We start from the raw sequence: 16687 nt of genomic DNA, 5'->3' as shown, positions 1-16687 counted from the left end.
GCTAGCGTCGAATTGTGAACAGTCACAACTTTCAACCCCTCAAAATGAATTGTCTCTAAAAGCAACCATCTTATTAAAAACAAAAAAAATCATGCTCCAGGATTTCACTAGGTCATTTCGCCCCAAGACCATGCGGCCCAGTCATAATATTGTCGTAACACCAAAAGCCGAATCGTGTCGGGTCCAAAAGACATCGATCAACGGTGACAAGATATAGCTATATTAAAGTCAAATATTGCCAATAGAACCATAGCCGCTCATTTCAAATATAGCCGTGCGAAGATTCATGCTCTTAACTTAACCCCAAACCTCTGCAAATAGTAATAAATTATATAGATATTTATATAGCACTTCTCTCGACTTCAGAGTACATGCATACGCAATATGAAAAAGTTAAAATACAAATTCAAAATAGAATGATGACAAGATCTGTATTTTTTTTTTATTTGAAAGAGAAAATCAGATTTCTGAGTCATTGTAAAATATATGCGAAGGGTATTGCCAAACAGCTATTTTTAATTAGTAAATGGTGGTTGAACTAATTTAAATGAAATATATATTAGGCTTTTAGTGTTGGACGTGGTCTTGAGACGATAATATGACATGGCTGGAGCATGGACGGATATAAGTTTGTGGCTGGAGCGATAAGGTCTTTGAGGAAACGACCGGCCCGATTATTTATAGGTAGAGATGACCGACACCATCAAATCATAGACTTCTCTCAGACTTCTGTGGCGATGACATTGTGTTACATTTTGTTTAAAAGACACTTCCTTCCACGTTTATCGTGTGGGACTTATACGAACTTCCGGTTTGCGTTACGAAGTAAATTGTCTGCATTTTATGTAGCTTTTCTCACGTAGCACAGTTTTTGTTTTTGTCATGTTGCCTTCAGGAAATAATGTTCAAATCAGGCATACAAAATTTATAAGTTTTAAACTGGTAGTATGTGTTTCTCTTATTTGGTTGCTGCTGACTTGTGTAACCCGTGCAGCAGACGACGAAAAACTGAATTTCTACTCTCACACGGTGATGGATATTAACGAGAATGTTGTTTCGTTGACAAAATACAAAGGAAAGGTAAATATTTTCCAGAATATTTCATTATCCATAAGAAAATAACTTAAGATCCTAATTCCACTCCAAAGACGCAACAGGCTGAGGAGGCGAGGAAATTCTCAAGCGTCTGGTCTCCACAGACGCACACAAAAGAGATTCTGCTGTCAGTCATCCCACGAACGTGTAGAAGTTCGTGGTCATCATCAGTTGTGCTTTCCTGCAGCATTGATGATGACTGAGCAGTAAAATCAGTCGCTGAATTTCCCATCACTCAATTAAATAGAGAACAAAAATTGAATAAGAAAACATGGGGCAGGCATTGTTCTATGGTTATTCATACAATTTATTCAGATGTTATCTTTTGACTTTTGTTAATGATCAGTTCAAGTTGTTGAGATTTATTCTTGTCATATTTCTTAAAAGACGTATTAGTACTTTTATTTCTACATTTACTTTCACTGTTCACTTAAGAAAATGAGTAAATAAAGTAAACAGTGTTTGAATAACACCGGTTATTGGGATGGACTATAGCTGCTTATACTTGGTGTGTGTATATATATGTGTGTGTGGGAGAGAGAGAAAGTACTAAATTTTAAAACAAAACCCTTTTTCTAGTTAGTTTCAATGTCTGTATCTTATGCTTAGCCTTGTAATGTAAAGGGCAGAGATTCTGGCTACATGCCAGAATTCTGCATCATCAACATCATGATCATCATCATCATCATCATTACAGTATTAACTAGCTCAGGTGGTTCTCAAAGTGTGGTGGTCTGCGGGCATAAGTCAGGTGGTCCGCGGCTGACAGTCACCATATGTCAGCAAAGTGATGTTTAAAGTGATGCATTCCTCGCATTAACATTTTAACTACAAAGAACGAGGTATAAGTAGTTTTATGTCAACTTATTACTATGCTACTGTCACAGAAATACATTTAGTTTTGAATTGTAATGAAACAAATGCTGCAATTTAAATTTGAAATTCATAGTACCAAGTGATTTTTAGGCCTTGGTGGTCCGCCATATTTTTTACTTAAGTAAAGTGGTCCGCGGTCCGAAATACTTTGAGAACCACTGAACTAGCTCATGGCTATATATATAAACATCTAATTGTAAATATGCTGCATTGCTGAATTATAATGCTATCAGCCATACCTCTTCCTTTTCTTATTTATCTATTTTTAATTTAAAAATTGTTGTTATACCTATATTAAAATTGTTGTAGAGTTGTACCTTAGTACTTTTATATTCCTTTACTTGGCTAAAACTACATGGAAAAATCCATCTTTCTAGTTTGTTAATCTTCTAGATATGATTAGGCAGTATAGTTATGATGCTCATTATTTAGTGTTTCTTAGATCAGAATGCTTTACATGTATCAGATTGTTATTGTATTGTTTTATGGATTGCAGGTATCACTCGTTGTTAATGTTGCCAGTGAATGTGGATACACAGACAATCATTACAAGAGCTTAGTCAGGTTGCAAGAATTGCTGGGACCAACAGGGAAATTTAATGTTCTTGCCTTTCCTTGTAATCAATTTGGTCAACAAGAGCCTAAGGTAGGCAAAACATTCAGATTATATAGCTTTGTTATTATCACATACTTTTAAAGAACAAATTTTAATGAAATGTTGGTGAACATCAGATTGATGAATAAAGATGAAATTTCATTTTAAATCTACTGCTTTTGAAACAGTGTCTCTGACCATATGCCTGTCAAAAAATGAAACTATCCTCATCAGAAAGCTCATTAAGAATGATAATACCAGCATTTAGGAATCTTTATGAGGAATGTCAATTTTGATTTTTTTTTCAGTCTAATGCTGCCATCTATCGATTTGCAAAAAAAACTTACAGTGTGAACTTTCCCATGTTTGCCAAAGTACATGTCAAAGGACAAGATGCCCTCGATGCATATACATTTTTAATTGGTAAGTGTGTTGTTAAAAATTAGCAAAGTGAACTAGTTTTTATATTTAAAGGAAAGCTAGAAATTTTCTGTTGAGATTTATCTTAAACACACTCAACACACATAAAACCACACAACTGATTTCAGTAGTGTATGTATTTATGAATATTACATCATCTTATGGTTTGCTTTTGTAATACACAGCCAATAGAAGTGGTAAAAGTCACCTGCAACATTGTAAAAACAAAATGAAATAGACAAGACAAAATAATATGAAAAAATGTTGCTGCATCTACAAGTAAATAATTTTTGAAAAAGAACCAACGGAGTCTTACAAATCATTTTCCGATCTTTAGAAAGCATTAAGAGCTAGGATTCCAAACACATGGAATTGCTGATAGATTTTTTTTTTAATTAAACCAATTTTCGTTAAGAAGTCAAGTTGTTTATTGTTCTGAAAATAAAATTAAAAATAAAAGTATAAAATAAAACTAAAAATTCACATTAAATGTAGGTCTAAACAGTGAAAGAGATAGAGGCCAAGAGTGTGGACATATCTGTCTTTGAAATGATGCCAGATAATGAGACACTTATAACTGTAAATTATTTCAAATTCAGCTATACAGGAGAACTCATTATCATCTTTGTTATTTGTGTTGTAGAGCAATCCAAAAAAGTGCCTCAGTGGAACTTTTGGAAATACTTGGTGAGCCATGAAGGCCAAGTGCTGGAAGCCTGGGGTCCTTGGGTGGATCCTGACAAACTGTTCAACACTATCAGTCATGCTGTCAACGATGCCATTGCTGCTGACTCTGGCAATGACGAGAGCAGCCAACAACTGTTTTCTCGAGACAAAGAATTGTGAACAGTTGTAAGGAACAGTAAAGAAAGGGAACCAGTAGCCTGCATAACTTTTAAAAATCTAGCTTTTTTAAACATAAAAACTCATGGTTGTTTTTGATAATGTACAAACTCTGAACACTACTGCGGGTGTTTGAAAAAATGTAGAATATTATGGTTGAGATTTAATCTGTTTAAACAGGTAAATATGTTTTGGTATGCTATCAGAGAATTCATGACTAAAAGGTCACTGGGCCAGATTTTACAGCATTTCATAGAGATCCACACATGTTACTGATTTGAGATGCTTTAAAACCTAAATTTAAAGAGCACTCCATCTTTGTTTATTGGACCACACTGGTGAGAGAGACAAATCATTTGTCACCCACCAGTGTTGGGAGAGAGACATTCTTTGTTCTCCAGCAGATTTCAAGACTGATGACAAAACTTGCCTTCCACCAGCAGTTTCATGTTCATCACCACCATCTGCCTTACTAATGGATAACCATTGTAGGATGGGCATAATTTTTTGTTTTTTCACTTACTGCAGTCTAAAAGATGAAAAGAGGAATGGATTGTGGGAGAATGAGTCATTCATCATCATTGTGATGGGAAGATTTTATTGCTGTTAGAATGTAAACATGTTGAAGTTTAGTGACTAGACTGTACATAGAACCTCAAGCATTTTTGACATTGTTAACTAATGATTTATATTCGTGCTGATTTGTCTACATACTATTTATATTGCATTCCCAAACATTATGTTTTTTGCAAACTAATCATACTTCCCGATGAGTGTTACTACCCATACCTCTTTACATACATGTCAAAACAGTCACAGGACACAACATTTCACCATGAACTTGTATTACTGGACTGCTGGCAGATGATTTTTTCCAGTTAACTACTAAAACGAGGCATGAGACTACAAAGCTTCCAGTTTAGTCACATTCTTTGTTTAGGCTCCCGAGACCAAGGATGTGTATAGGTGGATTGCTGTCTGTCTGCCGAGGTGATCCGCTGTTAATCTCTGTGAGGCGTAACAAAGAATGTGAATAAACCAGAAGCTGTGTCGTCCAATGCCTCGTTTTAGCAGTTAACTGGAAAAACTGTCTGCCAGCAGTCCAGGGATATTAGTTTGTGCCTAGACTAACAGCGGAGAACTTCGCAAGATGCTAAGGGCTGATCTTGGCAGGCAGACAGCAATCCACCTATTCACAAAACATGTGCTCCTTCATGTTTTTAATCAGCTTACACTGTGCAGATTAAATTTCTGTGAGCAGTATATGAAGTAACAAGGAAGAATAGTTCAAGTACACATACATCAAATCCCATTTATCAGCAAATTCTACATTGTCTCTCTTGCACAGTTTCTCTCTTGCTTGTAAGTGTGCATACACATTTAACTATTTCATTTCCTTTTTGATAATCATCCAAAAATAAAAGCTTAATAGGGATAGTAAGAGATAGAAAGGCGATCATTCAGGTGATATCTGATCTGTAATTTTTATCCTAGATCCACTGAAGGCTGTAGGTTTAGCTGCCTGATAATGTCTGCTATAGCTATGGCAGTCAGCAAGCAAATTTACCTGTCTACTATAGCAGACTAGAGTGTCAGTTTATAATGAAATCCACCACAGCACTTTTTGTCTTTCTTAGTTTTTATTTCACTACTTAAGCCAGGATGTTTCATACTAATGCTCATTAACTGATTTAAAAAGTCTTGTATCTAGTATCCTCAGCCTTATTGTATGAAGCAGAAAAGGTCAAAGTCTTAGACTGCAAACAAATGTCGTTTTATAAAACAACAGCATCACTTGTTTCCTGTTGTTTAAGTCTAAGAATATAGAGAGAATAATTCATCTTGACCACTTTATTCTGTACAGTTTTCCTATCATTGACCTTTGTCGTGATTCATACAGCCCCTTTGCTGTATTTAACTGTAATGGGGAATGAGGAAGTCAGACCACTTTTATTCCTAACAACAATCCAGAAACTTCACCTTCTATTTCTTTTACTTTTTCCATGTGTTGACTTGTCCACCTGCTTGTCTTCCTCGGCATATTTGTGAAACCCAATCCTTACTGTTGGTTCCTCTTTGTGTCCTCTGTGTTTATCTTTTATTACTTGTCTGCACGGTTGCTTATCCTTCCGTCCTCTGTATGCTTCTCATGTCTTGTTCTCATCTTAAATGCTGAAAGCTTGCTCCTTTATGAGCATGATCACGTGCGATATAAATCACACGTTTTTTGGGGGTTTTTTTTTTTTTACTATTATTAGTCTGATCAGTAACATGCTGTGAGTTCTGGTGACTTATAAACACCAATTGTCATACCATCTTCTCCCTCACATTAGTTTATTGCTGAAACTAGATTTTCTGGTATCAGCTGCTTCCAGATCATTTGGTTCTTCCTGATGTGTATTTGGACTATTATATATTTTCTTGTATAGCTGTTGCATGTTTATAATATGCGTGAAGCTCTTAGAGTTTGTTTAAATGGGTACAAAAATAGAATAGCAGGAAATAGGTAAAAAAAAAAAAAAGGAATATTTAAGCATTGTCCACAGTACGGAGACACCAAGTGGCAAAACGTGTAATTCTAAATTGCTGCAGTTATTATAGTTCTGTAAAATGTTATGTTTCATGTGTTAAATGCACCTTTATGCCTAGTCATTCTCTCACTCTCATTTTTGATATATGATCATTTAATTACCTTTTTTTTTTACCCTTGATCAGCATTTCGTGTGTACTGTTGCTTTAGAGTGAAGAACAGATGGTTGCAAAAACAATTTGTGGTAATAAATACATGATTGTATGTTGCATTTATGATGCATTTTCATTACCTGGTAACATGATCTCAGCACAGTTGGCAAAATGTTTTTAAAGACAACACTTCCCATCCCTTACTAAACCACTCTTCCCCACCCATTCCATCATCTAAAGTGCTATGCAATATTATTGCAGAACTGACTTAAAGAGTTGGAAAGAGTGTGAAATTGGGAAAATAAAAACTGAAGGACATTAACGCTCATTCTGTTATGATGAATAGAAACACTGAATGGCCATAGAGCATGTTTGTTTCTACACAGAATGCGGTCTGATATTTATTTTTACACAAATGGGTATACATTAATTAAATGACAGTCTCAGTATTAAATTTTGTTCTTTAATCATTTTCTCACAAAAGCTGCAATATTTATATCACATTTGACATGTAGAACATATGCTGAAAAGGGATGCATACTTTTTGCATATACAATTTTTTTAATTCATAAAATTGCACTTGTTACTTTCACATTTTTCTATGCTGGTTACACAAAACTGGTTAAATTAGAATTATAATAAATGACAAAATATTAATTTTGTTCTATTGGTTTTTCTTTTACATCACAAAAATGACTGTGTGGCCAGACTTGGTTTGCTCAGATGCAAGGAGGAAAATAATCAATAATCCTGGTCCCAAACCTAATGTTTTATGAAAGAAATTAAATCCAAGAAACTCTGTTTTCTTTTGAGTGATTTCTGAAGATATCAAACTTGTCTGTTGTTACAGAAGCAGTTTCATTTGTTTACTTTAGCACAGTTCAGTTCTGAAGTGACATATAACTGAGATATCTTTTATATAATTTTAAACCAAGTTTTCACTTGTTACTTTGTCATCATGTGTTAAAGCAGCTGTAAACAAACAAGGTGCTATGAATGCATAAATGAAACTTATTATCAAGTAGTCTTTATGATTAGCTATATAATGATAATTATTATTATCTTATGATAATGAATCAAGTAGAATTTATGATTACCTAATTATAATAATAAAATTATCAAATCTTGAAGTATTGGTTATGAAGTGTCAAGATTACATGCTTGTTAATACATGTTAATATATGATGCCATTTAAATCACTGTTAACATTGCATACATGTGACAAATGTAGTTAAGTTTGAAAATTGTTTGATGCTGTATAAATGTTCATTTTTAGTACAACAGTTAAAATATAATAATAACTTTTGTATTTTATTATCAGTTTATATCAGATTTCTAATAATTTAAATGTGACATACAGATCAGTTGAAGCTCTGTAGTATTGATCATATGTGGGATTTTGGTAAGTAAATAAGTATAATAATTGTAAAAGTAGAATAAGTATAATAATTGATAAGTAAATTTAGAATCAAATGCACAGAATGATTATTCTATCATTAGAATACTGAAACTTAAGAAGCCAGAGGTTATATTCTCATAAAAAGAAGTATATTTTCAGCGTATAGGACATAAGAAAGCAACATTTCCATCTTTACCTTAGACAGCACTGATCAAAGTTCAGCTGTTGAACGCCGCTAGGTTTTGTCCAATGGTTTCATACTGACCTGTTTGTCTGAGGTAAAGCAGGAATAGACTGATGTGTTTTGCCACCACAGCTTTTCAAAGAATGACTCTGAGGGACATGACGGCCTACTGAAATGACGGATGTCATTGTCATCTGTGGATATCATGCTGTTGTCACAACATTCTGTTTCCCTGTCACAGTGACTGACCTGTGCCATATGGTAAGGACCGTGAGTTGTTGGTGTGTCACTGTCTGCCTGAAGCATGGTTGATTAGCTTTCGTCACTGTCAGTTTCTGTTTTGTCATCTTCATGAGAGTTGACCCAGTTGTCACTGTCAGCTGGTGTCTTCCTCTGTATTGTTTCATTGTCAGGAAGAGAGCTGGCTATTTTGTCACTCTCAGCTAGACCCTGAAACACCATCTTGTCACTGTCAGTTGTGACCAAGCTGTCATCGTCATGACTTTAACTGACCGTTTCACTCTCAGGGAACGGTATTTAAAGATGATTCTCATTGTCAATTACCGACTTCACTCTGTCATTGTCAGGCCCAGTTTGACCACTTTGTCATTGTCAAGTTCTTAACTGACCACTTTGTCATTGTCATCTATCTCCCTGACCAGTGTGCTGTCAGATGGCATTCTGTGTCTGTCAGGATGTTAGTTGGTCTTCATGTCACTGTCAAGATGTCTCTATCATCTGTGTGCTGGCATCATCTGAGCCAGATGGGCATCTACATCTCATGTGACAGACTGACTTTATGATAGGAACTTGACACTCACGATGGCCAAAGCATGCACGACAGCGACAAAGATTTCGCACATACTCATGTGGGTGGTGGCAACCACATCTCCAACCAATGATAGCATCAGATTGACCATGTAAAGGGTAAGAACAGTTACAATTTGGAGACACATCATCCTTTGGACAATAACATCTGTGACTCGGACGCAAGCGTTGTGTTGTGGTGTTAAATCGTGTGCATTCTCAAAGAGGAGCCATTCCAGGAAACTGGGTGCCAGCCTCTTCTGTGAAGATTCTCAAGCCTTCTTGCTCATTAAAGTTGTGGCTCAGAGTATTTTGTCTCTGGAGACGGTGCCACTGCTGTGTGACTTGATGAATTTCTGTGCACAGGGGGTCATCCCTTGGACAGTGGCTGTGGTTCCTGTTTTGGTTGGTGTTGCGATTCCTGTTGCGATGACCACGAGGACGTGACTGTCTAGGAGCAAATCTATTTGCTGCTGGAGCGTCGCCCATCATGCTGTTATGTGGGTCAGTGGACTGATCTTGGCATGCTGGGCATATGGGACGATTGAGTGTTCTTCGTATTGCAGTCCGCACATAGTTGTAGCCTAGATATACTGCTGGAAACTCCAGGTGGTAAGTAAGTTTTCCACATCTAATAAAATGAAATTTTGAACAATACAAGTGAAATGCATACCTCATTCAAGATAACAAAACTTTATGAAACTAAAAAAAAAAAGGTATTTTCAGAGAAACACAAGCAGGAATATATAGCTAAAACATTGCCTCGTGATATTTAGAAATCTGTGAAACATACAGTCATGATTATGTTATTCCAAACATATTTATCATCAGTAAAATGAAAAAATAAAGTCCCATAGCAGCTGATTTAAGAAAAAATAGAAAGTTGATTTAACTTTAAATGTTAGTGTCCTTTTTTTATTTATTGTAATAATATATGAATTTTTATTAATTAGATTTAATAAGACAAGCTCATATACACAACTGAATAGGAAAGTTTTGTCGCAGATTTTTTTCCTAGGTAAATTTCTAAAACTGCACTTGCTTGAAATACTTTAAAACAAAGGCTGTGAATTAGTAAAATGATAAAAGGACATGGTTTACTCCAAATATATATAAATAAGGAAGTTATATCATTTATGGAAAATTTTAGATCCCAAATGTGAATAGTTCTAAATCATAACTTTGCTGTGGATTGAATTGTAACATTTTTGTCTTGAATATAAATGCAGATTTTTGCTTCTATTGTTTTAAATTAAAAAATAACTTTTTACACATTCATTTCAAGTTACTTATTGTCATCATACCTGTCAAAGATAAGAATATCATCTTTTCTGCCCCTGAAGACTTGGTTCCAAATCTGTTCAGAACTGTCATCCTGATATACTGGAAATGATACGCGGCTGACTAGATTGTTGATGTTGTCTGGTGAACCACCGACACCCCATTTATAATGAACATCTCCACATTGTGGCCTTCATTTGCTAACTCAGTTTTAAGAGTTTCCAATCTGCAAGCAAAGTTACAGATGTCTAGAACAGCTTCTTTTGTGACAAGCCAATGTATTGCCTTCTTTTTTTGCAGGTATGTTTCTAAATGGAAACTTCAGAACTAATTTGTTCACTTCCTTATGCAACAGATCAAAAACATCTATCAATCTAATCATGGCGTTCACTAAACATATATGTTAAGGTGTTTTCATCAACCGATTAAATTGCAGTCAAAAGCCACTGTTGTTCTGTGGCACAAAAATTTCCAGCGAATGAAAAAGTAATATGAACAGAAAAAACTAGCTAATGCATTCGTAATCTTGCTCAAAAATAACTATTTAGCTAAGCTTATACAGAAGTTTGGAAATAACAATATTCTTCTGTTTACATGATTCAGTATTCTGGGCTTTATTCGAAACTAGTTGAGCAAAGTGATACAGACACAAAGTAACAAACTCTCAGAAATTATCTGATATGTTTTTATGTTTGTTAGGAAAAGCAGAAACTTCAGTGATTCAGTCATGATTGTACAAGCCACATTTTAACAGCAAATCTATCTTTGGACTCTGAAGCTGGAGTTGAGGTCTGTGAAAGGTGTGACTCACTGAGTTTTATATATATATCCTCATCAGCATCACTACAGTTACCGGCCTGTAAAGTGAGATGAGTTTCCACATGATTTCCAACTTAAAGGTGGGGGGAGGGAGGTATCCTTGTTGCTAAGCGACTCACCTTTCCGCTTGCTGCAGGCAAAAGCTGCAGGTGCTGATCAGGAGAGCAACGACCGTGACCTTGCCTCGCGTCTGCTGGAGCGGCTCGACGCCGTTGACGGTGAACCTAGGAGCCTGGTGACAACGGCCCATGCGGCCATCCACCGACAAAGGAGCTGCGGCAAGCAGCAGTCCCACGACTGCCAGGACTGGCGGCAGCATTGTGAACGATGACCAAACCCGTTCTTTCTTCCCTTTTTCAGGCTCTGAGGAAAATCATGGTTCGAAGAGCTGAAACAAGAAATCGCCACCGATTAATTATATTAATTATATACTATAGCATTACTAGTCTTGGCCCAGCAGAAAAGCACATGTTCTTGCTTGATTTCCTGCGACCTCTGTGTGAAACACTAGACAAACGCATCAAGCAGGTTACACCCCATAGAGTCTACGGCGAGGCGTTCCCACCCCGTCTAAGTCACCTTCTGTCCTTTTTTTTTTTTCCACGGCACTGCTTGATTTATACGAAGATGTCACACTTTAAAAAAAAAAGAAGAAAGAAACAGGTGGCTGGCGGCGCAGCAAGGACATACTTGATAGTTGATATCCTGCCAAAGAAAAAGTGAAAGCACGAATAACAGCATGGCTAATGCATTGCATTTTTAATGAGGCCACCCCTGTCTCTGGGTAGCACCTGAGAATTGTGTTTTAAAAAGTTGGTGTCAAGAACGAGTGCTACAACTGACTCTCTCTGCTGACTGGAGCACTGTCACCACCAGCAGGGGCATAATGCTCTTCTTCCATATAACACATTCAAGTCTCACATTAGTTTAAACAATTACTTGTGTGTCTGAAATACAAAGCTGAGATAAATATGTTGATAAATTAAGAACAGGTATAAACGTGCTGTAATACTATCAACACCGTTACATATTCAGAATGTCTTAAATGTCCTTTTTGTCATGATACAGCTGTAACAGGACAGCACCTTCTCCTCGTATGAATCTTCGTAAATATTTTATCCCAGAAAATATTTTCAGCATCTTCCCCATTTTCATTTCATACTTTTGACGAGAGGATAACGTTACTTACACTATCTACTGCCTTTTTCATTTACAAAGCAGTAGAAATAAGAAAAAGCTCAAACAATGTATTATATACAAGATTACACACTTCTACCACCTTTCTGTTCTGGTGGATGGTCTTCTCTAAATACCTTGATCTTGTGGTGTACCCATTTGTTTATTTTCGTTTATTGGCCATTGTCAGTTGCATGGTCTTCCAGAAAACCTAAAGACCTACTTCATCCTGTTTTATATTTCTATGGCGATGGGGATCTGTAGCTGTGTAGTCTCCTGCCAGAGTGAGACATGACTGGTCATCCAGTGGTGATCGGTAGGTGAGGCAGGGTTTTATTCTGGCTCCACGATAAAAATGGACTTCCAATTTTATCCGCAAGAAATGGTGATGACTGGCAGCGTGATGTCTTTGGGTTCAGAATTCTAAATATACAATGTGCACAGGACAGCATCCCACTTAATGGATGGCTCATCAGTTAAAGTAAGTGTGTTATCTGTACCTAAAGTCGGTTGATGATAAATCAGGGGTCAAAGAGAGAGACTGTGGAAAAGAGGTTCATAGTGTCAAACACCGATGAAGAGGTAAAGGAGATAAACATCGATAAGGCTAGACGTAGGATCTGCTTTCGTGACCATTTGCACAGACTACAAATGGACTTAATAACACGGGTGCTTACTGCTGTTTCAGGGGGAAAAAGTAGCTAAAAAGAACAAAATATCGGAGTAGACTAGCTGACTGCTTTGTCTTCACCATCCAGTAGTACCTTGTAGGTAAAACAGAGTTAACGATAAACTTAACCTCGAAATCTTTCGGTCGAAGAGGAAGGAGACGTTAGAGATCGCGCTTACCTCGTGGGCAAGCTTTGTGGGGCAGAGTCCGTCTCCTCTCCCTTGCTGACCTTTTTTTTCCCCTCAGTGCCAGGTACTCACTCAACAGCCGAGTCAACTGGGGGAATGAGGGAAGTATTCAGATGGGTTTCGAAGCTGCAGAGTGGGCAAGCTTCAGGGCTAGAACGCTTTCCATGCTGACGATAAAGAAAACGCTGGATAGAAAAATCGCTTGGCTGACTCGTCAGGATGCCAACAGCCTACTCCCTGTTTTACCTTTCACACATACGAAGAGGGAGTTAAACACAAACACATACTCTCTCTGGCGCTCTAGTTTAAAAGTCTGGCAGGTAGCCGTTGTCTGGCATTCACGTAGTGCAATGGAGAATTCCTTGTTTCTGAAGTGTCGCATGAACTCAATAACATTGAAATTCCAAATGTCCCAATCAACGTGAGTTTTTGTGAGCAGCTATAAAACCTGACATGACAAGCAATGTAAATTTGTCTCCATCTGCTCACGAGTGTTCCTATCAACAGCAGCCATAGACCCTTTACGACCAAAAAAAAAAAAAATCGTCCTTTAACCTTTCGGCCTTTGAGTCTGTGAAATGTTAGAAACCTCACTTCTCTCGAGGCCAGTTATTTGCGAGGTTGGAGTTGGGGGAAGTGTGCCTGTCTTGTCTCCCTCGCTTCCTTACTTTCCCTAACCTCTCAAGTAACCATTCCTACTCGTTAAATCGACTGGGGGGAGTTTACTGCGTTTATGGGTATTCGAACGTCAGTGTTCTGAGCGTTCCTTATTGAGTACGTGAGAATTTTGTGAAAGTCACGTGACCTAGGGGTCATTGGGGAGGGACCGGGGGAGGTATTAGAATTCTCGCTTATTTGGTAAGACTGGTATTCATCTATCGTTCACTCGCTCTTACCTTCCTAATCCCGTTAAAGTCAGATTCCACAGCTTGCTCAACTGGGAAAATACGGGTATAAGATCGGCTAGTGTCGTGCCTTCGTGTTTTAACCACTAACCTACCCGCTTCCATACTTTAGATGTATAAATAAAAACGAAAAACAATTTTTAAAAATTAGAAACAAAGTGGGTGTTGTTTCTTATTAACATGTCAGCAGCATTCTTGAATACCCGACACGTTATTCTCTCTGACATAGGCTCTTTCTAATAAATGCTCAATAACTTTCTACCCCCACCCCTATATATAATACTACTTTCGTGACAGCACATCATACGTAATTCAAGTTAGATATATCTTTTTTCATTCCGTTCTACTCGTCCCCAACACCCCTCCTTGTGAGTCTGTCTATTCGCAGTCCATGACCGATCTCTTCTTCTCAATCTCTGATATCCTTGAAGCCTGCTGGCTCTGAAATAAATACTCACAGTAGAGAAGGAGTTTCAGTACCTAGGCGCAGTTGTTGCTATTCAACTCATCCATTGATGATTTAATTGTGAAAGCGCTTTCACCGTAGAGGTAATCATGCAATCATTGTAAAGAGAATGAGCGAGGGAGGAGAAACCCAGAGTAAACATCTACAAAAACGCCCCCCAAACACCAAAAGTCTTTTGAATCTTCTAAAAAACCAGTAACCGAGGATTATGTTATTTAACTCGATCATGTCGTCTCTACAGTTACCTGTTATCGCCAAGAGCCGTGCAGAGTTGCATGTTTACTATCTGGGGCACCCTAAACTCGTCAGGCCGCCCTCTGTTCGCTCGCCCAGCAAGTGTTAGGTGTGACATGAGAAATGAAGAATCAAAATGAACCACCAAAGAAGCCGCAAATTAAACTTTTCGACTGAGCTGCTGTCAAAAGAAAAATGAAGCCTTTATTAATGGTGGGAAAAATACAAAGTACGCCCCCTCAGAAAGAAAATAAAAACCTCAAGAACTCTCGTTGGCACAGATGCAGACTCCTTGCAACTTTCTCAACCCACCTTTTTTTAAATTAATTTTTTGCGCTGCAGCTGTTGATCAACGGAACGAACCTGCAAAGTAGGAAGGATGTGCATTTTTATTTTCTGGAAGAAGAACAACTTCAACTTACCACCAGCGCGCTTGGCTGCTGGAGAAGCAGACCCGAGAGGCAGCGACTGTGTGTCACCTAGTTCTCAGTCGCCGTGCAATGAAGCCGTTTCAGTTTTCTGGGACATAACACTTCTTGCTGAAAGCTGACCTCTGACCTTGGAAGGGTGCCAATTCGTACGGCGACGTACGTAGGTCACAATTCACAATCTCTCGATCACAAAAAGGCATTTGACGTGCTGCCATCAGCCAACGTGTAAGCCAAGACAGAATCCCACGAATGAAATACTGCAATGAAAAATATGGCCACATTCCATTTTATTTACACTATTCTATTTAATCTTTTGTCATAATATTAAACAGATATATGTTCTATGGTTTACAAATTGCAGGATACATATAGGCACTGCGCACGAGCTGTAATAGAACTTACTGAGAAGACATCCATTTACCACTGGTAATGTCATAAAACCAGAATGAAACATGAACAGATTAATTAGCACTCCTCCTCAAGATACAGGCTAAATCCTCAGCTCCTCAAAGGATCGAGTTAAGTCTTATAAATACTTAGGTACTATCTTCGATATCCAGCTTAAATGGGAAAGTCAACACTGACATGATCCTCAGTCGGAATTAGCAGCGCCTGGACCTCCTTTGGCAACTTTAATCATTCTCACTATCAGTCTATCAGTCCTTCGTTGAATCTCATTACTTTCTATTTCATCTTTTGGTTTCACTGCCTCCGACAGTTCGGATTATTCGGACGTTGAAAGTCAGCATATCACGTGCTAAAGTACGATTTCTGTCCTAAGAATGGATCGTCACGGCAGCTAATTCATTCCACGTGCCATACATTCATTAATTCTACTGGCCGTGTTATGTTGCATAAGGTGTCCTGTTGCAGTGTACTTTCTGTTCCTATACTGTTGCTTATATATATATACAGAGAGATAAAGTAAGAACTTTATTCACTGTAGTTATGTATATGATGCACTTCGCTGCATATTGCTAGCACATGAGCACCTATAAATCTTACCTGTAACTACCTTTGCAGATCAATACAATTGTATTGCATTGTTCCTGTCGTTAAGTACTCTTGTATTTGGTTGAAACTTTGGTGCAAACTTCAATCACATTTTCCTGACCGTGCACTGATTAAAAATGAGATTAGTACCAGATATACGGATGTCTACATTTTCTGACGCAGAGAACTAAAGTGGTTTCCTGTGTTTAGGTCACGGCAGGTGGAAAGGTAAGCCCTGCTGTATAGGCAAAGGGAGTTATCAAGCCACAAGCCAGAGCAGGCCTCGAACTAGCGACCTTTGGCTCTATGGTCGGAGTGCATTAACCTGTATGCTACGCTGCCTCCCCTTGTCGTCATCATGTGCTTTTAGAAATTAGTTTATTTGGACTTTTTTTCTCCCATAAACTATAGGGCTATAGGGAAGGTGGTATTTTGCTGTCCACTGTTGAGGCTTAGTTCATTTTTTGTCTGTCCGTCCGTTTCGCTGTTTGCCTGTCTGTCTGTTCCGTCTCACCCCTGTCTTTAACCCTTTCATTTCTTACTTTTCCAAACTACTTTGCGTAAATGTGATTTGAACCGCCTTTGTTCTCCAGGTTGCAAAATGGGGGTCATCTAACTTTAGT

The 16687-nt window shown here is 37.7% G+C and overlaps 2 protein-coding genes across 2 annotated transcripts; one reads left to right on the top strand and one right to left on the bottom strand.

The window, feature by feature from the left end:
• The first annotated feature begins 707 nt into the window (after positions 1-707).
• LOC112573121 (glutathione peroxidase 7-like) lies at positions 708-6829 on the top strand. Its single transcript, XM_025253172.1, has 4 exons — positions 708-1080; positions 2468-2617; positions 2875-2989; positions 3630-6829. The coding sequence occupies exons 1-4, from the start codon at positions 883-885 to the stop codon at positions 3830-3832; spliced, it is 666 nt and encodes a 221-aa protein (XP_025108957.1). The 5' UTR covers positions 708-882; the 3' UTR covers positions 3833-6829.
• A 131-nt stretch (positions 6830-6960) lies between these two features.
• LOC112573789 (selenoprotein Pb-like) lies at positions 6961-11320 on the bottom strand. Its single transcript, XM_025254389.1, has 3 exons — positions 11121-11320; positions 10206-10373; positions 6961-9532 (listed from the first exon to the last, which is right to left on the bottom strand). The coding sequence occupies exons 1-3, from the start codon at positions 11318-11320 to the stop codon at positions 9121-9123; spliced, it is 780 nt and encodes a 259-aa protein (XP_025110174.1). The 3' UTR covers positions 6961-9120.
• Positions 11321-16687: the final 5367 nt, after the last annotated feature.

Source organism: Pomacea canaliculata, linkage group LG10 (assembly GCF_003073045.1).
Source record: "Pomacea canaliculata isolate SZHN2017 linkage group LG10, ASM307304v1, whole genome shotgun sequence".
NCBI lineage: Eukaryota > Metazoa > Mollusca > Gastropoda > Architaenioglossa > Ampullariidae > Pomacea > Pomacea canaliculata.
This window is presented reverse-complemented; position numbering and strand designations above follow the sequence as displayed.